This window comes from Magnolia sinica, chromosome 14 (assembly GCF_029962835.1).
Source record: "Magnolia sinica isolate HGM2019 chromosome 14, MsV1, whole genome shotgun sequence".
NCBI lineage: Eukaryota > Viridiplantae > Streptophyta > Magnoliopsida > Magnoliales > Magnoliaceae > Magnolia > Magnolia sinica.
This window is the reverse complement of record NC_080586.1, coordinates 43,233,674-43,256,935: the sequence shown is the minus strand read 5'-3', so window position 1 is coordinate 43,256,935 and position 23,262 is coordinate 43,233,674. Positions and strand designations below refer to the sequence as shown.

At 42.1% G+C, this 23,262-nt stretch overlaps 1 protein-coding gene across 2 annotated transcripts in view; it reads right to left on the bottom strand.

Annotated features, from left to right (window-relative positions):
* The window catches only part of LOC131225100 (serine/threonine-protein kinase PCRK1-like), a 66,791-nt gene that overhangs the window by 26,108 nt on the left and 17,421 nt on the right, over positions 1-23,262 (bottom strand). For both annotated transcript variants that reach the window (XM_058220525.1, XM_058220526.1), the window contains exon 3: positions 21,408-21,668. In XM_058220525.1, coding sequence (XP_058076508.1) covers positions 21,408-21,668 — 261 coding nt within the window. The remainder of the gene's footprint in view (positions 1-21,407; positions 21,669-23,262) is intronic.

Genomic DNA, 23,262 nt, shown 5'->3' with positions numbered 1-23,262 from the left:
TCATAACTCGAAAAGGAGCGGGAAAACGCAGCAATTTTTATTAATCTTCATTGAATCAAAAGAGCTACAAGGGGTGCCTATTTATAAGAAAACCCTATACCCCAAAACTCGCGCCATGTGCGCAACATATTACTTGGCAATGAAGTAAACTAAAATAGAAACCAATCAAAGAAATTTAAAGTGTTCATGATATTCTAAATAATATAAATAAGCAAAACGTAAAGTATGAACTTAATCCGACTAGTGGGCCATGATCATGAGATCCCATGATGTGCTTTACTTGACTATCGGGTCAACTCTCTTGAACCAAAACTATCTTCTAACTAGGAGGCCCTCCCTAGACATCGTCATCGAGCTAGATTGACGGTGGGGTCCTCATTTTCCTTGCGTACGTGCGTAGGGGGGCGGCATGCGTGCACGTGTGTGGGTGATGTCCCCATCAATTCTCTCCGGCTGCGAAGATTTCGCCACTGGCGAAATAAAACTCCTGAACCGCTCTAAGATGTCATGATCAAGTCTCTAAAGCTCCTCCTCAGTGAGCCACGTGTTGTCTGAAGCTAGGCGTGACTTCCATTTAACCAGGTACTTCTGAAACCCGCCGTCGGACGTTGAAACTATTTGATGGTCCAGGATATCCTCTATTTCCTCTGGGTGCGTGAAGGTTAAGTATGGGAAGTAGAGGCTAGGAAGAAAGGTCAGCAAGAGTAGGTATGGGAGGTAGAGGTTGGGAAAATGGGTCGGGACGGGTAGGCATGGGACGTAGAGGCTGGGAAAATAGGTCGAGAAGGATAGGTATGGGAGGTAGAAGCTGGGAAAATGGGTCAGGACGGGTAGGTATGGGACGTAAAGGCGGGGAAGATTAGTGGGGAGGGGGCCATGGATCAAGGGAATGGTTTGGGGAATCAGGATGATTAGGCGAAAGGCTGGACAATACATCAATGGCCCTTTGAAATGCATCTATATCATTCACATTGAATGTGGAACTAATTCCCATGGAGGGTGGAAGTTTGCCACATACGCATTGAGACTGTTTCGTTTTATAATTTTGAAGGGTCCAACGCTACGCATGTGTAACTTACGAACGGTCCCCGGAGGACACTGCTTGGGCCTGATGTGGACCATCATAGAGTCCCTTATATCGAATTCCTTGAGACATTTATGCTGGTCTGCAGAAAATTTGTAATGTTCATTACTAATAGTGATCTTCTGCCTAATTTCTTGATGTCATGAATGAATGTGATGCATAAAAGACTCTGCCGGCTCTGACAACCTATGGGACTGTGACATAGGGACAAGATCAATAGGTTTCTCCGGTTTATAACCAGTAACGACTTCATAAGGACAGACCTGTGGACCTATCGACAGAACTATTAAACACAAACTCGATTGTAGGCATTACGGTGTCCCATGTTTTGGTGTGCTATATATCCCTCCTAGGAGGAGACTGATCTAGTAGATCATCAAGACAGACATCACGAAACTCCTCCACTACTGGAATGGTCTTAGTGGGTAACTCTACCCTAGCCTTTGGTGCACTCTCTCCAGCCACAAGGCCGCACATGTTGTACCCCTCAAAATAGTGGTCTTGATGTCCCTCATGGGGTGGGTGCACGAGTGCACGCCCATAACTGATTCCTCGGCCAACTCCATTCATTGGTCTATCCTCCTAGCCACTTGCCTAAGATTAGACATCCACCCCCAATGGTGGGGTTTGTCCTGGCGGAGGTTTTTAGTTAGGTAATGTGCACATCAAGTTATTCAAAGCATTGGTCCATATCCAAGCGCTTACCCAAAGACTCAATCTGTTGGGACAGTTTATTTAGTGACTCTTGCAATCGTTACATGTTTAGTGTAGGGTGCAAACCAACCACGACCCATACGTGGGGGCATACGACTGCTAACTCCACCTAAGGACTTTCTATGACGAATATATATAACTAAATGGGACTAAATGATCCTATGAGACTCTATATGAGGGAAACTACGCAGTGTTACTAAAATTCAGCGATATAGTTGTCAAAATATAAGAAAGTTGTTTCTAAAACGGAAAAGGAAAGTTTCTAAAAACAAATTAGGAAAGTTTCTAAAAAAAAAAACAACCTAGTTTCTAAAAACGAAAAAGGAAAGTTTCTAAAAATAAATTAGGAAAGTTTCTATATAAAAAAAAACCACCTAGTTTTTAAAAACGAAAAAGGAAAGTTTCTAAAAACAAATTAGGAAAGTTTCTAAAAAAACAAATTAAGAAAGTTTCTAAAAAAACAACATAGTTTCTAAAAAGAAAAAAGAAAAAGAAAAGTTTCTAAAAATAGAGAGTAAGTTAGTTTCTAAACAAGAAAAAGGAAAGGAAATTAGTTTCTAAAAACATATTAAGAAAGTTTCTAAAAACAAAAAAGGAAAGTTTCTAAACCTAGAAATAGAAAGCTAAGTTAATTTCTAAAATAATTAAAATAAGGGGATAACAGAAATTTTCAGCAGCTTAAGTCAGGGTTTATGGACCTCTAAACAGCCATATATGATGAGAATTGATGTGTAATGGACATAAACAACTAAACCCTAAACATGTAATGCATTCCCCTATAGGAACCCTAAGCTCTGATACCAAATTTGAAGTAGGACATGGAAAATTAAATATGATATGCAAGATCTCAAGCTTTAGATCATACTAATTCAAAACAATCAATATTAATTCCACATCCTACACAAAAGCTCAAACATTCAAGTAAAGGGGAATCTGCACGGGTCCAGGCCTACACAGGTTAGGATTGAATCTGTTAAAATTATAAACCAAATGATGCTCAAAGATAGCAGTAATCATCCACACATGCACAGCAATCAGTCCCTAATCCAAGGGATTCACCAATTTTAATTCAAGGAACCCTAGGGTGAGAAAAGGGGCAAACAAATTAAGGATAATGCAATGTAGGGTTAGGGTTTATGAAAAACTGGTATGAGAAGGTAAAATAAGAAGAAAACCTGAACCAGAAGACAGTTCCGCACGCGGACAGCAACAATGGCCCAGACGCGCCTGCGTGTGATCACGGCTACACATGTGTGGGGCCCACTATTCAGAAAAGGGCCACCTTGGCCCTGGTCGGCCAAGGATGGACTCCAAAACCCCCAAATCTCTGCTCGATCCGACGCACGGTTTGTGTGTGGTGCTCTGCCGAAGTTTCAGCCCTCCTGCAGGGCCAGATTTTGAAAATCTGCTATAGAGAGAAACGGCTACAACTATTGATGGATTTGTAGATGAAATACTTGTAGGAGAAGAGAAATATGGATAGAAGAAGGTAGGGTCGAATCAGGATAGATGTGGTTCGCACCACGGTAGTTAGCCCTTCGAAGAAGGGAGGGCTTCGCACCCAATTAGTTTTTCATAACTCGGAAAGGAATAGGAAAACACAGTAATTTTTATTAATCTTCATTGAATCAAAAGAACTACAAGGGGTGCCTATTTATAAGAAAACCCTATACCCCAAAACTCGGGTCATGTGTGCAACCTATTACTTGGCGAAGAAGTAAATTAAAATAAAAATCAATCAAAGAAATCTAAAGCGTTCATAATGTTCTAAATAATATAAATAAGCAAAACGTAAAGTATAAACTTAATCCAACTAGTGGGCCACGATCATGAGATCCCATAATGGGCTTTACTTGACTATCGGGCCCACTCTTTTGAACTAAAACTCTGTCTTCTAACTAGGAGGCCCTCCCTGGACGTCGTCATCAAGCCAGATCGACGGTGGGGCCCTCGTTTTCCTTGCGTACGTGCATTGGGGGGCGGTGTGCGTGCGTGTGATGTCCCCATCAGGTGGGGACGTCCAACCCTTTATATTCTCAGAAAAGATTTTTTACAAAAAGGAGCTCTCAAATAAGATTCTCAACATAAAGACGCTTAATGAATTAAAAGTTGTTCCAACTCCCTAATCTCAACACAAATATGAGTTACATCAAAAATAACGAAACATGTAAACAAACTAAATAAACTAAACTATTTTGTGGCCCATGGGGGTCCATGATCAAGATGTCCAATGATGATGATCCAACCCTAAGAATGGTCAATGGTCAAAATACAACGATCTAATCATCATGTCCACTCGATCCAACAATCTGATATGTCCATCAAGCTCCTATATGCAGTCCACGTGCATCTTCCCAATGTAGGGTCCTCAAAGATGCACGAACACACGTGGGGTTTTCAACAAGGCTAGGAATGTGAATTGGGCCAAGTGGACCTCATGTAATGGTCATCTATCCATAAGGAGACTAGCTCTGCCTCCTTTGATATGGTACTCGGATGTCCTCATCACCTTTCTTTACTAAGATTCCGATGCCGGCACGCTTCGAATAGACTTGATCAGCGAGCTTTGATCACGACTCTATTTTACTACCACAACAACCCGAGACCTATACCTTGGAGACAGCACAGGCGCTGTGATTCCAACGCCGCACAGCACGCCCCGTTGCGATACCCAGTTTGGAAGTTATTATCGTTGGTGCTTTCCAAGGCGAATCACGCAACACCATGGCATGGGCACCACACGCAAATCTCAAGGAAATCTTATTAATCAATCAATCACCCACCTACCCCCATAACCTTTTTCTCCATCAATCCATCACCCTAATTACCCTATTACCCCTACTAAAATACCATCTACCCCCTACAATATTCCTTTCTACCCATACTCTTCTCCTTTTCCCCATGCAAGAGAACCCCCAAAGTCAACACCTACCCCCGACTCTAGCTACTCCATCATTCCTTCCCTATTTTTCTCCCCTTTCTACCCTTCTCTCCCTTTCTAATACCCTCTCTATCCTATTTTCTCTACAAATCCCCCCCCCCAAGCTCCTAAACCCTCATTTTACTCCTACCGAAGGGTGGAAACCACCATGCTAGGTGGCCAGCTAGGTGGCCCAGGGGAAATCCACATTTCTTGTGGGCTGGTGTGGGTCCAATTGTGTGTAGGACCCACCTAGGATGTGTGGGTGTGCGTGGAGTTGCCTGAGGGCAGATTTGATGGGTCCACAGACCATGGACCCCACTAGATGCATGCGTTGTATGATCCACGCCGCCCCAATCCTTCTTTCTTTCTTCTTCTTCTTTCTTTTTTTTCCTTCTTTTGTATGGAATTAGTGGGGCCCACTAACGTGGGGCCCTGATACACCTGGCACGCTGGCCTCACGCCATGTGGGGTCCACCATGATGTATGCGTTATACCACGTCGTCCATCTCTCCCTCTTTTCCTTCATTCTTTCTTTTTCCCTTTTTGTTAAATCGAGTGGCGCTCCCTAACGTATGACCCCTGTGTATGTGACCCACTGGCCATGGAGGGCCAGCAAGGTGGCCCTCCATAGTGGGACCCACCATGATGTATGCTTTATCCATGCCAACCGTCCATCCATACTAGATCCATCTTAAGGTATTTGTTTTTCTCATCCACACCATCCACATTCTTGGCCTTGGGCCCACTTGGACGTGGGACCCACTTGTGATGCATGTGCATGATCAGGCCGTCCATTTGGAAAGCTAGGGGACCCTAGATGAATGTGTTTTGGGACGCCCAACATAGGGCAACATGTGATGTGTGCGTAGTGCAACCCTCTTCTTTGGTGATTACATGGAATTTTGGTTGATCTTTGTTTGTGTGGCCCAGCAAGTGGGATCCACTCATGATGAACATGTCTTATCCACATGGTTCCCATCATGTGGGACCCACTTGCTATTGAACCCTTTTCTTCCTTTATTTTTAGTTCAATTATTGAATTGTGTTGCACGTAGGCCTCTTTGACACCTCGTGGTGGGCCGCATGCTTTGTAGCAAAAGGTTCCACCATGGGGGATGTTTAATCCACATATTTGAGTGGTAGGGTGCCCCACCGTTTCGTTGGGAATGGCCCCCAAGCATTTGAGAAGTGGGCCCAAAGTTGGGACAGAACCCATCATTGAGAACTGTATGTTTGATTTTTGTGTTTTGGACCAACTTTGGGCCTCTATGTTGGGCCCCACATACAAGATATGTGGGGACCAGCACCTGGCACTTTTAGCCCATACCTATGACTGGAGAAACGATATCTTTCTTGGGCCAAGGTGGGCCCCACGTGATAGGGAATTGGATCCCCAAATGGATCCAGGCTAAGTTGTGCAGTAAATTCTGCACAGAAATTTCAAATGCTCATGTTGGCCTGCCGCCAAATATTGTCTGTATACATCCAAAAGGCCTTACCTTATGGATTTTGAAGGCCACACATAGGGCTACCAAATACACCTGATGGCACACCGAAAGGTGGTCCATCTGATCATGGGACACGCCCAAAAATGGCTAAAAACCATTTCTGCACAGTTTTTCTGCACCTCTCTCCCAAGCACCCAAGTTTGGGACTTCACCATAAATTGTATATGCATGATTAAGGAGGGCCACCTTGTGGGTTTTGAAGCCCCATATATAGGGCTACCAAATTCCCTTTTTCCTTCATCAGAAGTGGACCCCACATGATCATAGAACTAACTCAAAAAAGGCCCGGAACCACTACTTCACCAAAAATCTGTTTGACATAAAATTGTTGTGGGGCCACATCCGTGGGGTCCACCACCTTCTCAAAGCATTTAATGGAGCATCTAAACCCTGGATATGAATTCTCAGGTAGTGGTGGCCCAAAATCCTTAGTGAGCCTTTTGTGTGTGGGCCGTAACTCCATCTAGTAAGGCTCACCTAGTGTTTGTTGTAAAATGAGTGATATTTAATCTTTGTTTTAAGTGGTGGACAACCCTTGCTCCCCACTGATCTCTCTTGGGTTATGTGTGACAGTGGACTCACCCAAATGAAGTAACACTAAGGCCCAAGAAGGGCATCTTGTGTGGGCCACACCCTTGCCTAATGAGGCCCACATGGTATGTTGAGTAAACTTGATATTTTCTGATTGTGTGGGGCATGTGGTGGACAGCCTTGTACCCATTTGTTTCTCCTAAGTCATATAAGGCCTTGGGCCCACCTAAATGAAGCAAATCTATGGCCCAAGTGAGCTCAATACCAAGAGAAACACTTGGGAGTAAGAAACCCATGGTGACCTTCGTTAGGCCCGTTAGGTAGGCCCATTGCCTAGTGGGCAGCATGCTTCGCACAATAACACTAGTCAGTTGGACTGCACCTATTGAGGCCCATTTGGATCGTATAAGCTAATAGTTGAGCTTTTCTTGGTTTACTTGTGCATGTAGCTAGTGGGCTAAGCATGATGTGGAATGTATAAAATGTTGGTATGTGGGCCTTGTGTTTGTGATTGTGCATTATTTTCTAGTTGATGGTGGAATGTGTGGGGCCCAATTATGTTATGGGATCCAACTTAGATGTATGTAATAGTGCGCCTTCTGTGGTGTGGAACCGTCATCCACTACCTAAATCAACTAAATCCTAAGTGGGCCCTATCACAAGAATCCTAATACTTGGGAAGCCCATTAACCATACTTGTTGGCATAAACTTCAATTATGCATGTTACCTTAAGACCAGTGGGGCACACTCAGTTGTGGAACTGGTTCCATGTCATTGAATGGTTGTGATGGAATGTTTTCCCTATTTGGAACTTGCTTAGTGGTTCACTAAGTGGGACCTACCGTCGACCTATAGGACCACGTGCTTTGCACGTAGTCCAAGGTCAATGTGGAGGTCACACATTTGTGGGACCTACCTATTGATGGTTGGGATGATGACGGTGATGATTTAATGGATGTTGGTTTGATGAAATTTGCATTGATGATGGGTAAGTAGTGTTGATGATAATTAGAATATTGCTTATGTTAATCATGATGTGGAAATGATCCTCAAGCTAATGATGATGATAGATATATGTGATGATAAAACATGTTTGTCGGTGATCATGATGATGATATGTGATGACCATGCTATGCTAGACGATGGTAACCTAGATGATGACAAAATGCATAGTGTGATCCGTATGCATGATGATGACCAAATGCATGATGCCCAAGACATCGATGATGCTAGTGTTAGGATGATGATTGGCATGCTTAATGAAATACATATGCTTGTGACAATATAGTTGGTGATGACTGGATAATAGATGAAGGATGACTAAGATAATGATGATGATGCATGTGAACCCTTGCATGTGATCATGATTCATGCACTCTATGCATATGCACGTTATGTGATACCTGGCGGCCCTCTTGTTGAATGATTCACATGGATTATGGGCCTTAGTGCGATGTTTGGAATGCTAGAATCATGGGCCTTTGCATTATGTTGATTACTCTTAAGTTGGACCTAGTGCTTTGGGCTTGTGAAAGCCCACTTGCCTATGGAACTTTGGATGTGAACAACCTATTAATAATTGTAGGATGAGAGGCTGAGTAAGCCCATTTCCATGGTCAAGGGAAGGGTGTTTGATTATGGTTAGTTGACTAGTTTATTCGAGCCATTGGCAAGTAAAGCCCATGATGGCATGTTGATGTATAATGGTATTTGACATATGGTGGATGTATGGCAGCATGAAATGTGTAGCCTATACACAACGTAGGTCTCTTATGGCTAAGTGAGAAGTGAGAACATGATGAAAGTTGAACCTTAGGTGGGTTCAAGTTAAGGCACATTGCTTGTGGATATTGAGGCCATGATCTTGTCCATGTTAAGTAAAGTTTAAGGGTTTGGATGGACTTCCCATGGACAATGGGCTAGGGCTTAATGACTCTTAAGGTTCCTATTGTAAATGGTAGGAAATGTGCCATGGCATGGCAATTTGAATATCTGGATTAGAAATGTGCCATGGCATGGCAATTTGAATATCTGGATTTTGTTCATGATAGTTCTAGCATGCTATTTTTTATTTATTTTTTTAACACACGCAACACGCCGCCCCCCCCCCCCAGTACACACACACACACACACTCACGCCCTAGTGGGTTTTCACCACCTATGGATACTCAAACCCTTGACCGGGTGTTGGAACTCCTTGAGAGTCTACCACCGGAGCAAGAGTAAGGATCCGCACACACGAACGTGATAGTTGATATATAATTGATTTCATTCATTCCATGCACGCACGAACATGATTATTTGGGCCCTCATGTTGGTCCATCAACCTAGACAAGATCTAGAGGGGTTAGGGCATTGTCTATGGATATTACTTTGATTTGGGCCCTCATGTTGGTCCGTACACTGGATGAGATCCAGAGGAGTTGGGGCATTGTTTATATATATTATTTTGCTTTAGGCCCTCGTGTTGTGTTGGTTCGCATACCTGGATGAGATCCAAAGGAGTTGGGCATTGTTTATGGATATTTTTTGGTCGTGATTCCATGAATGGTGGGCCCTAGGCTATGAGACTACGTTGAACCCAAGTGGTTCTATTTGGATTTGAGCTCGATAAGTCAGTATTGATGGGTCCCTTCTGTCAAGTCGAGTAGCAAGAGCAACACAGTCTACGGGGCACGACGACCCTCTATTACCGAGATCAGGAATGGTAGAGGTGTAACGAGCCTACCTACTATTTGGACCAAATGTGGACATTGGTTGAAGACAGTGGCCCCACTGTCAAGGTCAAGGAGGGGAAAACAAAAGCGATCCTCATTGATAGACCAAGTGGCCAAGGCCATCACCATGCATCGGATGAGAAGGGGTGTGACGAGCCTAACCTTTCGCCTCATTGGAAAAATGGCATCGCTCAAACCGTCCGTGTTGAAGGGCCTAATTCCCATTCCTGAGTGTGGCAGAAATGTTATATGGGTCATTGTGAAGGAATAGCGCCGGAGTTTGTGATATTTTGGTTATGGTTTTGTTATGTTATACATGTATTCATACGTTTGGAGTTTATGTTGCTATGATATTGTTACGCGTACTAAGCTTTTGGTTACATCTACGACGGGAAGGACTTAGATTATAATTCTGCTACAACGATATGGGTATTCTGGTCAAGGTTATGACAGCAAGAGTGCCCTAATGATGATCGGAGTTCCAGCTATGGATTTCTATGCTTATGATATTGGTTCAGTTGAGATGTGGGATATGACAGATAGCTAGGTGGTATACTCGAGCATATTCATGCATCTTGGGATAGTAGGAGTGCAAATGTAATCCTAGTGTAATATTTTGTAATCCTAGTGTAATATTTTGTAGGCCTCGATCCCCAGTAGGAATGGGACTATTCGGGATCAAGAGTTTATCACCCTGGAACTATTTCAAAAGGTTGGTATGGGACGGTCTTGTGTTGTAGCCCTTGATGTGAGGCCCCTACCATCCTATGATACTACACACTATATTCCGATAATTCATCTAGCATTCTCATCTTGTCACTCTATACCATGCTTACCTGGGAGAACATGTCGTACACTAGAAATGTAGAACGTGACTATTCTAGGCATGATGACCTACTATGATTCATGATTACATGTTTAATGATGTGCTTAGCATTGATAACATGCTCATCTATAATGATCTGCTAACTATGATAACACATCTATCTGTGATAATAGACTCATCTATGATAACCTACTTATATGTAGTAATCCTACTCGTCTATAATAACATGTTCACTTATGATATGCTCATCATAACATGTTCATATGTGATAATATGCTTGACTTGATAACATGCTCATGGTTGTTTTAGATGTTTTTACGGGAGCACCCTGACAAGCCGTGTTTTTCTCCCTGCATATGCCGTAGATTTATGAGCCCGGAATAACACCTTTTTCCTCTTCTGTCGTAGAGATGGATGTACTGTCATATGTATGACGTGGATGATGTATGCGGTTATGTATGGCAACCCTTCCTTGGAAGGAATGGGTCTGCCTCTGTGATGTACTTGTTAGCATTGTATATGATGATTTCTCTTAGATTTTTAGTTTCAGTAGTTGTAGCTCGCCTAAATAAATAAATAAAATAAATTCCCTCTGCCATGAACCAGATTTGGTGTTCAGGAAGTTCGCTACTCGTTCACCAGGTCTAGTAAGTGGCGAGGCAGCTGCCGCGGTCCAAGTTCGGGACTTTGGAAGTAGCAAGGCACGGGTTCCAAATTTGGGACGTGACGTAAGGTCTTGTTCCTATCTTGAAAGTTGCTCGTTTTCCTCAATCTCTATCTCACTGGGCCGATTGCAACTCTGTTAAAAGATAAGAAGGTCGAACAAGAAGTGACCCTTGTCCTTGGAGGCAAAGTTAAGGGTGGTGATCTTTTCCCCCAACCCTTTCCTCCTAGAATGGTTGCGCGTAGTGGCTTATGACGATAACTCCCCTGTATCTATCTCTGGTTCAAGGAAATAGACATTGCCAACACAATGATCCATAGCTGAAGATGGATAGTATATAGCTCTAAGAAGTTCCCACACCTACATCAAACCAATTGAACGCTTGTTGAGACACTGCACATGAAGCTTTGAATCGATCAAGTCACACATGCCAAGAAGGTAATTGCCAATATTTTGAGCACTACTTTAAATAGCTACTCTATGTAGCGTGTAGCTTATGCTATGTAGCATAGCTTAGCCTTAACGCTACATAGATCATGAAAATAGCTTAAGTCACGTGTTACCAAAGCTACATGATAATTTGCATACGCTACACGCTACATAGACTACATTACACGTTATGTAGCTCACATTACAAGTTATTTTTTACTACAATATTAAAATTATTTAATGTTTTCAATTTTTATTTTTATTTTGAAAGACAACAAAAACTTTTATTGGAAGAAAGGGAAAAAAAAAAGAGTGCGGAGGTAGCGCCAAAAATAAGCCCAAAACAGGAAACAAAAAACGAAAGTCATGAGCCTCCCAAGCTTATGGCCCATTCGTGAACAAAAGTTAAAGCTTTATAGACTACCCGCTCCCCATTACATTCATTGCGGAAACATCTATCATTTCTCTCCCCCCAAATTGACCAAAGAGCGACCAAAAGCGAAAGTCTCCATCAGACTTTAACTTCCTTTCCGAAAATCACACCATGCCAGGCCATTAAAAGATCCCCGATGTCAGGCGGCATGGACCATGCAAGGTTGAAACTCCTAAGAAAAACTGTCCATACACTTCTTGTAAAAGGGCAATGGATAAAAAGATTATTAATAAATTCGGTCAAAGACATGCAAAAAAGGAAAATATTTGGGATGATCATTTCTCTTTTGAAGATTGTCAATGATCAAGATTCTACCCCTTCCTGCTAACCAACCAAAAGTTGCAATCTTCGAGGGCACACCATAGTGCCACACATGGATTGTTTAAGCATTCTTTGAACCCAACTTTTGCATCATGGAGTAAAAAGACCGAACCAAGAACTGGCCAGATTTGTCCTTAACCCAAACCATCCTATCGCAGTCTTCATTACACAAGCAACCAAGATTCAAGCAATATAGGAGAGATAAATTCGACCAATCTGTCATCCCGAAGTTACCAACAACGTGGCAAAGTCCAAACCACATACCCTACACAAATAGATTAGCAACTAGCTACCATAATGTTGCAATCTAAAGCAAGACGAGCCAACAACGGATATCTGACATGTAAGGCTAGATCACCCCTCCACACGTCTTCCCAAAAGAAAATATTATCCTTGTTCCCACAAACAAAGCTCACGTCCTCCTAGAATTTAGCCTACACCCCAAATATCCATTTCCAAACCATCGACGCTCTATACAACGAAGAGTCCTTGGTTCACCACCCACCGATAAGGCACCCATACTAGATTGTGGCAACCTCATCTTTGCTCAATGGGTACAAAACACCCATGCTTTAGCACCTGTTGGAACAACTCCTGGTGCAACAACAAGCACCAGCTAGATGCCGGCCCCTCCCTCATCAAAAGGCTTGCAAACTTCAGCCTAATTTCATCGAGAGGCATATTAGAAACTTCTTGTGGAGGTACTTTGGGTTCATTCAATCGCTTAGGATTTGATATGTAAACCCAAAAAATGCAGGTGGCCTCGATATTACTACATTGGTAATCTCTGCCAAAGCTTTTCTTAAGCAACTCTGGAATATTTTTTGTAACGAAGATAATCTTTGGGTTAAGTGGATCCAAGCAAAATACATTGGATCAAATTCTATTTGGCACATCCAACTCCCCACAAATGCTTCTTGGGAATGGAGAAGCATTCTTAGTGTTCGAGACATTGCCAAAAATCACATCAAATATCTTTTGGGAAATGGTATGTCTACCCAATTTTGGAATGACCCCTAGCTTGGGGATGCTAGCCTTTTTGAGCGCTTTGGTGACCAGCCGATTCAGGATCTTGGATTAAGTGCTAATTTTATGGTTAGCACTCTAATCTAGGAGATACTAAATGGCAATTCCCATATCCTAACTCTCCTGTCCTAGCTACAATTCTCCAGGAAGTAAAGGTGCACTAAATTATCCTTGTTGATGATGAAATTGTCTAAACTCTCTCCCCTAAAGGAACCTTTTCCTTTGCCTCTACCATAAAAGCATGCAGAGTTGTCGATCCTGAAACCCCCTAGATCCCTCTCATTTGGTTCAAACAGTTTATCCCTAAGCACTCCATTACTACATGGATGATATTTCTTAGGTTTCTCAAAACCAAAGACATGTTGCATGAATTTACTTTAATCAATGATGTTGCTTGTCTTTTGTAGCAATGGAGTGGAATCTATTAATAACTTATTCCTTTCTTGTACATTCATCAGTTGGATTTGGGAGAAACTTCATATCAAGCTTCTACTCCCTTTGTTTCTTACCCAACTATTTTGCAGTTGGTTAATCACTTTGTGGATGGCTCTTTGGACGCTATAGCCAATTGTCTTAATAGACTCTCCTTTCCTGCCCTTGCATGGCATATCTGGAGGGAAAGAAATAATTGTATTTTCAACACCTCCCAAAGGAAGCCATCTTTAGACACATAATTTCCAATCTACGAGCCAGGATATTCCTTTTTGGGCCGTCGTTAGCAACTATGGCTCCTAGTGTGTTATCGGCTAACTGGGACCTTCCCACCTCTTAGTCCATCATGTTCCCCCCAACTAATTGTTTCTCTTATCAAAGTAGAATTAAGCCGTATTGGACCCTGTCTTGTGCGAAGATCACGGACTCTAAAGTTGGCCTTCTTTGTTTCTCTCCTACCCTTTGCTTGATCTAGGGAATTGTCCCAAACATGGGAAGGCATGGACCTACGAATAAATGCCTACAAAACCCGTTTCAAGGAATTCACAAGCTTTACTCTGTTAACCTTGCAAATGCTAGAATGCAGGTCCACAATGGAGAGAGCCTCAAAGCCTTATTGGATCCTCCTTCCTCTTCATGGGAGATGCGTCTTTTCGCCTGTGGAAGTCAAGCCCTACATTGTTCATTCCAGTAGCCAAGCTATTGTTACCTTGAACCGTCTCAAGCAGACTATCTCTAAGCTGGCCGTTGCTCCTCTGATTTCTACCCATTGTATTATTTCAGGGATTGAGCTCGCTTATTTGTTGTGATGCCTAACCCGGGCTATGGGTCCCTCCTGCCTCCCGTAGGGATGGTCTTTTTTTCCTATTTTTTCCTCTCCTCTCTTTTTACCTTCTTTTTGTTTTTCCCCTTGAGCTTGAGGTGTGACTTGTGAGCTCATTTTTTTTATCCTTTTTTTCTTCTCTCCTTTTTTCCACAAGGGCTTGGCCCTCTTTCTTGTATTTTTCCAGGCTTTCGCCCTATATTAGTAATAAAAGAGTCACAACTGCCTTGCTTTCCCATACACACACACACACACACACACACACACACACACACACATATCCAAGTCTTTCCAACCGCACTAGGACTGATTTCAGACACTTTAAAAGCAACACGCAATAGAAGGCTAATTAGATAAAGCGACTTTAATAAGGATAATTCGACCACCAAGAGACAAAAAACAACCCTTCCAACTCCCTACCTTCCTTTCAAATCTATCCACAACTCTGACCCATTAGTGTTTGGTACTTTGGTTGGACTCCCTAAACAAAGGGGAAGCCCTAAATAAGTCGTAAAAAACGACCTCGCCTTACACACGAAAGACCCGACCAACTGAGCTAAATCTTCATACTCCACATGGATGCCAAGCATTTTGCACTTTGCCAAATTATCCTTCTGTCCCAATACCACCTCAAAACACCTAATAATCATGCTCACATTATCAACATTTTCTTCATTCACCTTGCAAAACAAAAGAGTGTCATCCGCAAACTAAATGTGGGAAATCGGAGGGCTTGATTTAGCCATCTTGAAACCACAAAAAAGACCCAACTCTTGGCCCTCTACTCAAAATCCTACCCAACGCTTACGCAATCAGCACAAAAAAGAAATGGGGAAAGCGGGTCACCTAGTTTATACCCCTTGAACTTTAAAAGTAACCTTTGGGAGATCTGTGGACTATAAATTTGAGAATTTAGTTGAGCTAACACATTCCTTTATCTAAGTAGCACATACCCCCACAAACAATTCTATTAAGCATATAGTCCAGGAATTCCCAATCCAAGTGATCATAGGCCTTTACAACTGTCTGGCTTCCACGCCACCCCAATCCAAGAGCACCATCCAAAATCTGTCACACCTCTGCAAACGCTCCTTGATTTGTCAAAGTGACCTTACCTTGCCAAGCACATTCGGAAATGTAGTCATGAGGACTTCAGCCAAGATTTTTTACAACCCTTCAATTAGACTTATAGGTCTAAAATCTTTCAACCACTCTATCCCTTAAATTTTTGAGATAATCGCTATAAAATATGCCCCCATTTCCGACGAAAGCTAACCCCACATGAAATTCATCACATCCCCCTTAAGCATTTCCTAAAGGTCTTTAAAAAAATCTGGAGGGAAGCCATCAGGGGCTGGGGACTTATCACTCCCTAAAGACAAAACAGCATATCTTTAACTTCCTCGTCAGTAAAAGGCCTCTCAAGCAAATCCGAGTCCATCCACGATAAGGTGTTAAAGGTCATATTATCCAACCTAGGCTTTTTCCAACTCTCCCCTCACAATAAGCTTTTGTAAAAGCTAACCACTAGTTCACAAACCTTGTCTTTCTGCTCAAGCCTTTTGCCTTTCACTATAATATTGCTGACATTGTTGTTTTTAGCCTAGGTGCTAGCTATGTTATGAAAAAGCCTACTGTTTCTATCACCTTCTTTAATCCACGTGGCATGAGAATGTTGCCTCCACTTGATTAACTCTTCTTTAGGCCACCTAGTGTAATCCTTAGCATAGTTAGCTCTAAGCTTTTCCCCTTTTGAAAATTCAGCCCTTTATGCGTTTAAGTCTGAAGCCTAGATGTCACAAAGCATGGATTCCAATTCAGCTTGCCTTTTCCCCAAAACTTCCTTCTTCAAAATCAAAATTCTACCTTTAAGGAACTTCAACTTTTGGCAAAGGGCGAAACTAACATAACCATTGATCTCCAAGGGTTCCCACCACTCCTTGATCAACCTGAAGAGGGTTTCCCACTGTCATCTTCCCCTTCCAATCTCTGCAAAATGATTAGCACTCTCACCTCCTCAAATGCAAAATTGATCAATTCCAGTAATGGCAAGACCCTTTTCATCCCAATGGAGATCTTAGCTGTGCCAACTTCCTCCCCAACTACCATTGCCAACTCAAGGTCTATAGCCACCACCTCCCCTACGCAAGCTCCCACCACTGTGAAAGCCTCCACGAACCATTACTCCATTGGCATTCCTTTAACTAGTAACCAAACCTCTTCCCACCCCAGCAAAATCCAATCTACCCATCTGCGCAGCACCTTCACCAGGCCTCCCTTATATAGTGCCCCAGCAAAGAGGAGTTCGTGTATGTCTACCTACGGACTCACAGCCACCCAAATCACTTCTTCAAACAAGAATTTGAGGACGTACTAATCTGTTGCAATATTTTTGTTCACAGCAAGCCACAAATGCATCTTTGCAATGGAAGTTCCTTTTGTCACCTCTACCACCAAGCTCCACCGGAGAGACTACCATTCTTCTTTCATTACCTTCACAAAATGTTCATTACCCCTAGAAATGGCATACTTGAACGTAACCCCCTTTTGAACACAACACCCTCCCTTCTTTAATCCCTACCCGTTCGAAAGCCTCATCTCTACCAACCCATGCCTTGGCCTTATCCCTTGAAACTCCATGTCCCCTGCCTCCCCCATTATGATGTAGGACATGAAAATTAAATATGATATACAAGATTTCAGGCTTTAGATCATACTAATTTAGAAACAATCACATAAAAATTCCACATCCCACATAAAGTCAAGCATTCAACAAGGGCAATCTACGAGGGTCCAAGCCTACACATGTTATGGCTGGATCAACTAAAAATTATAGACCAAACAATGCTCAAAGGAGGGTAAATTCATCCACACATGCAAAGGATTATTTCTCAATCCAAGGGATTCACACATTTCAAATAGGGAAAGCCTAGGGTTTGCAAAAGTACAATAGAACTTGGGATTTAGGATTATCTAGGGTTAGGGTTAAGGAAATAAGGTGAGAGAAGAGTGAAATAGAAGAAAGAAACGAACTTGAGATGTTTCACATGTGTAGACAACGGCTAGGTCCAGACGCACGTCCGTGAGATCCTGCCCGCACGTGTGTAGGGCCCACGAATCTGAAATCGGCCAGCGTGGGTCTGGTTGCCCAAGGGGGGTCCACCTTCACGCCAAGTTTCAAGTCGATCGGATGTCCGATTTGTGCACGGTGCTCCACCAAAGTTTTAGCCCTCCTGCAGGGCCTGATTCTGCAAATCTGCTGTGGAGGAAGGATTAGCTGCAAAAGGGAGTGGTTTTGATGATGGGATGGCTGAGGAAGATGATGAATATAGAGGGTAGGAGATGGGGGCGATTTGGGATGGATGTGGCTTCGCACCACAGTAGTTAGCCCTTCGGTTTCGCACCCAATTGGATTTCTACAACTCAGAGAATTAGAAAAGCAGGAAAACGCATAATTTTATTAATAATTTTCAATGGAAAAAAAAACCTACATGGGGTTGCCTATTTATAAGAAAACCCTAAACCCTAAACCCCAAAAGTCGCGCCACGTGCACACACTAAGACTTAGAGACGAAGTAACAAAAATAACAACTAATCAACGCAATCAAAACCGTTCATGATGTTTCTAATAGCGATAATAACCAAAACTCAAAATCCTAGATCATCTAGGGTAGTGGACCACGATCATGAGATCCAATGGTGGGATCCACATGATGATCGGGTCCACTCCAATTATCCATAGCACAGCCTCCTAGCTAAGAGGTTCTCCATGAATGTCATCGTCGTTCCAGATCGATAGTGGGGCCTTCCTCCTCCTTGAGTACGAGCATAGGGTGGGAGGCGTGCATGTGCACATGATGTCCCCGTCACATTATCCCTCTGCTCCTAGTTACTCTCCACCTGTTGATTAATCAATAGAGGCCCATAGTGAGCTCTATTAACTGATAGTTTCCATCCATCAAACCCTCATCTCCCGATTATTCTCCACCTATTGATTAACCAATAGAGGCTCATATCGAGCTTTGTTGACCAATAGTTTGCAACCGTCAAAGCTTCTACTATTAATAGCCTTAACTGCAACCGAAACCTCATCTTCCCTTTCAAATCTAACAAATACGAACCCTCTGCTCTAACCAGAGCCCTTAATGGCATCACCGCTTCCGCTAACGATGCTTGCTACCAAAAATCCTATGGAAGTTTATCTATATCCACCCCTTTAGGAACCCTTCCACAAAGAGGGTGGGAAGGACTAAATGGGGTACAAAGAACCCCCTTCCCAAATAGTTTTTTCTTACCTACAACCTGCATCCACTCACACCCACAAGCTTCGTCCTCCGGTTCCTTTTCCATCCCAACTTCTTTCCCTCGATCTTTCAGAAGCTCCTTGTCCCCATTCCTAACTTCTTTTACTGGTCTTCTCTCCTGGTGCGCAAAAACTCCATCTCGGCCTTCAATAATACCACCAGCAGATTGTTAATGAGAAGGATCATGCGTACCACCCCTTCATTCATCATCACTGATAAAGATCATCTCACAGATCTCTCTTCATCCATATCTCCCTCTATAACTAGACCTCGGGCCAGAACAAAGGGCCCCGGCTCATCTATCGCAAAGGATCTTCCTCGTGATTTTGATATTTCTCTCTCTCTCTCTCTCTCTCTCTCTGAAACCCCTTTTCAAACTCTCTCTCGAGATTGCATCTCACTATCTCCACCTTTGGTAACTTTCGCCGTCTCCACCCTTACTAACTTGCACCCCGGAATTTTCAATGATTTGTTATATTTTTCTATTTTCAATAAAAATCAGTTAATCTTTTCAATGCTTTTAGTAAAATGATATAAGTAATAGTATTAAATCAATTTTATTGCTCTTTCTTTACCTTTATACTTCATTATTGTCGTGATGAACTCAGTCCTTCTTGGTAAAGCGACTTGGCGATTTGGCTCAAAGGTTGCCAACTAGTGGAGAGAGATCATTGCCAGCGAATATGGGACGTGTGAAGGAGGGTGGCATTTCAAATCTCCTCTTTATAGAGCCTCTGGAGTTTAGAAGGCCATCGCCAAAATGGGCCCCAAATGCAAGAAGGTTTCTCTCTTGGCAACGAGTCCCGCTTCCATTTTTGGATGGATCACTGGATTTTGGATAGGCCCCTCCTCTCTTCCCTAGCTAGGCCCAAGTAGCCTCGGATAGGTTCATTTATATAATTAGTTGCTTCTCTGATGTTGGATTAGGGATCTGGTTTTCTCCTTGCAGGAGAAACCCATCGAACTTGAAGTTAGAGGACTTCCTCAGGCTTCTGGAGCTATTGAGTGGCATTTGCCCCTCCCCAAGAGTTAAAGGACTCGTTGTTGTGGTCTTGAATAGCTTAAGCAGGTTCTAGGTCAGCTCGCTTTTCTTGTTGCTTAGTGGATTCCCATCGACAATCGACGTCATTTTCCTTCCTCCACTTGGTCCTATGGAGCCCCCCAGAAGTTGTCGTGTCTATCTGCCTTCTCACTAGGGGGAGAATCCTCACCATTGATAACCATGTAGAGAAGAGGGATCTCTCCTCCGAACATCTACCTACTTCGTAGGTAAAACGCGGAATCGATAAACCACCTATTCATCCATTGCCCTTTCGTCCATGGGACATGGTCCTCCTGCATCCTCGCTCTCTTCCACACCTTTTGGGTTATACCTTATGCATTTGAGGATTCATTCTGTCTGGCATGAGGGAGGTGCTAGGGAGGACCTCAAAGTTATTTGGCGTCTAGTTATTATAGCTACCCTCTAGAACATTTGGAAAGAAAGGAACAATCGATGCTTCCATAACTCCCCCTCTTTTATCTGCCTTATGCATTTGAGGATCCATTCTGTCTGGCACGAGGGAGGTGCTAGGGAGGACCACAAAGCTATTTGGCATCTAGTTATTATAGCTACCCTCTAGAACATTTGGAAAGAAAGGAACAATCAATGCTTCCAGAACTCCCCCTCTTTTATCTCTCAAGTTGTCGCCTTCATCAAAAGGGAGATTGCATAGTGGTCATCTTGTCTCCTGATCTCTAATCCATGTATTCTATTCTCTCTTTAGGTTATAGCAAGCATGGCCTATTTTCTTTTGCCTTTGGCTTGTATTTTGTTTTCTCTTTTGCGTTGTTGCAGGCCCTGCATATTCTCTTTTCGCCTTTGGTGTTCTTCTAATAAATTATTGTTAGTCTTTAAAAGAAAAAAAAAAAACTTATGCCTCACGTTTCAGAGGGGTGAACTATGCTACACACTATTCACTATTTAAAACATTTATTTTGAGCAAAAGGTGGTATATCCTGCATTACACAAGAATGTCCAAAAAGACACTAGATCTCAACCACTTTCTCGTGAAAGCAAACTCTCTTCATTATGTGTGAAAATTCAAAATCCCTCACCTTATTGCTTGTCACATCACAGTCTGAGGGATCAGATGAAGACGTGTAACTACATTTCATTAGCAATGATTGGACGTCAGGTGATCATGTTACCGGTAAGATTCCCACCAACCAGCAGCCACTGCAACATTAGTTTTTCCTCCCATCAAATGGCAATCCCTTGGCTGTGACCACCAATTTGTACAAAAACCTTGCAGCTGGATGCTCACCACAGATGATGCGAAGATAACAAAGCAAGCATGCCAATTGCCAAGTGTTTTAACACTAGAAAGTCACAATAAAATATAACAGGCTCTAGGCACCTATAAACTGTAGTCCCAAATAATACAGTATAGAAGCTAACCAAGATAGTGAAATCCAACAAAAATAGTACATTTAAGAACTTTTTACCATGTAGAATCAATTTCAATGAAATAACGAAGTTTAAACTAAGAGAAATTAAACAAGAACTGCAAGAAATCTTATGAACAACGAAATAAAATACCCCATTCTGCAACAGTGCAAACTCAACAAATCTGTATGAATAAATACTACCACCAAAAACATATGAATTAACAACCAAAGAATCAAATACCTGAAAATCCATTCCTTCATGGAGATATGTTAAGCCACGGGCAGCATCCAGGGCAATTTTTAGTCTCATGGCCCATGAAAGACTTGTGGGGAATCGAGTTGATAAATGGTCCTCTACACTTTTGTTGGGCATAAATTCATAAATCAGAAGTCGTTGGATTCCTCTTTCATCATCTTCAGCACAATACCCCACTAGTTTGACAAGGTTTGGATGCTCAACTACTCCAAGAACATTTACTTCTGTCACCCATTCTTTGTGCCCCTAAGAAGAAAAAGGTAGATCAATATTTAAAATCAAACAAATATAAAAGAAGAAAAATAGTATTTCAAATGAACAACAAGATGTCCAAAAAAATTCTGCATCCTCAAGTTAAAAAAAATTAAAATTAAAAGAAAACTTTTTCTTATAAAAACTACCAGCATCTTGAAGTTTCAACTGGCCTACTATGAAAATGATTTCTTTTAAAGATAAACACAATAACAACGATTGGAAACTTGGCAATGGGCAAAACTACTTACAAAAGTATAGTTATGACAAGTGGCAATAGAGGGTCCCTGCTCATGGCTTAGTGGTAGACTCAGAAGAGTTTCAACACAGAGGTCATGGGTTCGAGTACCCATTGTGGTGTGTGTGGGTGTGAGTGTGAGTGCGTAGAAAATAATAATAATATATAAATAAATAATAAAGGTGGCAATAGAAGGACAGCTACCTCTATCCATGCCCATAAATTCAAATGTCCAACGCAACAAGTATTTTCAATCTTAACTGAGGCTCAATACCTCATTGAGCGATTAAAACTACTAAAATTAAGGGTTCTACCATTTAAACGCTCTTCTTTATCAATATTGACCATACATGGTGTGTGGTCCACAGCCCACCAAATTGACTGTACATGTAGCAAAGCCCACATATGATTCATATTGTGTCACAACCAAGGTGTTCTGTATCCGCTAAGATACGCATGTAAAGGCTGATACGTATAGGTAATGGCCATGACCATTACGCGATATAGGGGTAAAAAGGGGCAGTTAGTTTTTTGAGACTGTATCAGGCGTTACGGTGGCCGTAAAGGCCGTTACAGGGCATAACGACCATTACTCCCGTGACGGTCGAAAAACGATCACTTTTTTTTCTATTTAAATTCATTTTTCTCCCCTTTTTCACTTTTCTCATTCCAAAAACTCACCTATATCATTTACAATAGATTTCGACCACTCTTACTATAGATTTTAAGATTAAAATTGTGGATTGAAGTGATTTGAGTGAATAGATTCTCCGAGGGCCTTTAAAAAAAAAAAAAAACCAGTATTTATGCCTTTTTCTGATTTCTAGTTCTAATGCTTGATTGTGATGTGTAAACATTAGAGACATAATCATATTAAACAATTCACTAGACAGCCCAATACAAAGCTTTCACCAAAGAGTGGACCGTTACACTACCATAAACATGTTCAAAACAAAAAATGAATACATATTTGAAATATTTACATTATTCTTGACTTTCTAAATATTTTTTCAGAATTTTTTGGGCAAAAGAAAATTTTCAACCATTACGGGGGTCGTAAAGGTCATTACGCCCCCGTATCGGCCATTATGACCGATACCCGTATCGGTAATGGTGGTGACCATTATGGCCACCATTACCAATACGGAATACCTTGGTCGCAACACATGCTGCCCACACTCTAAGCTTAGGACCTCTCTTGTGGAATAGTATAGTTCTAACGTGATGTTATTGGACACTACTAAGGAGATTGAAAATTCTCTATGTGATTCCTCAAATAAGAATATCTCATGTATTTAACAGTTCTAGGATATTTTTGCATTACAGAACGCTGATAAGCGTCTTAGAGAA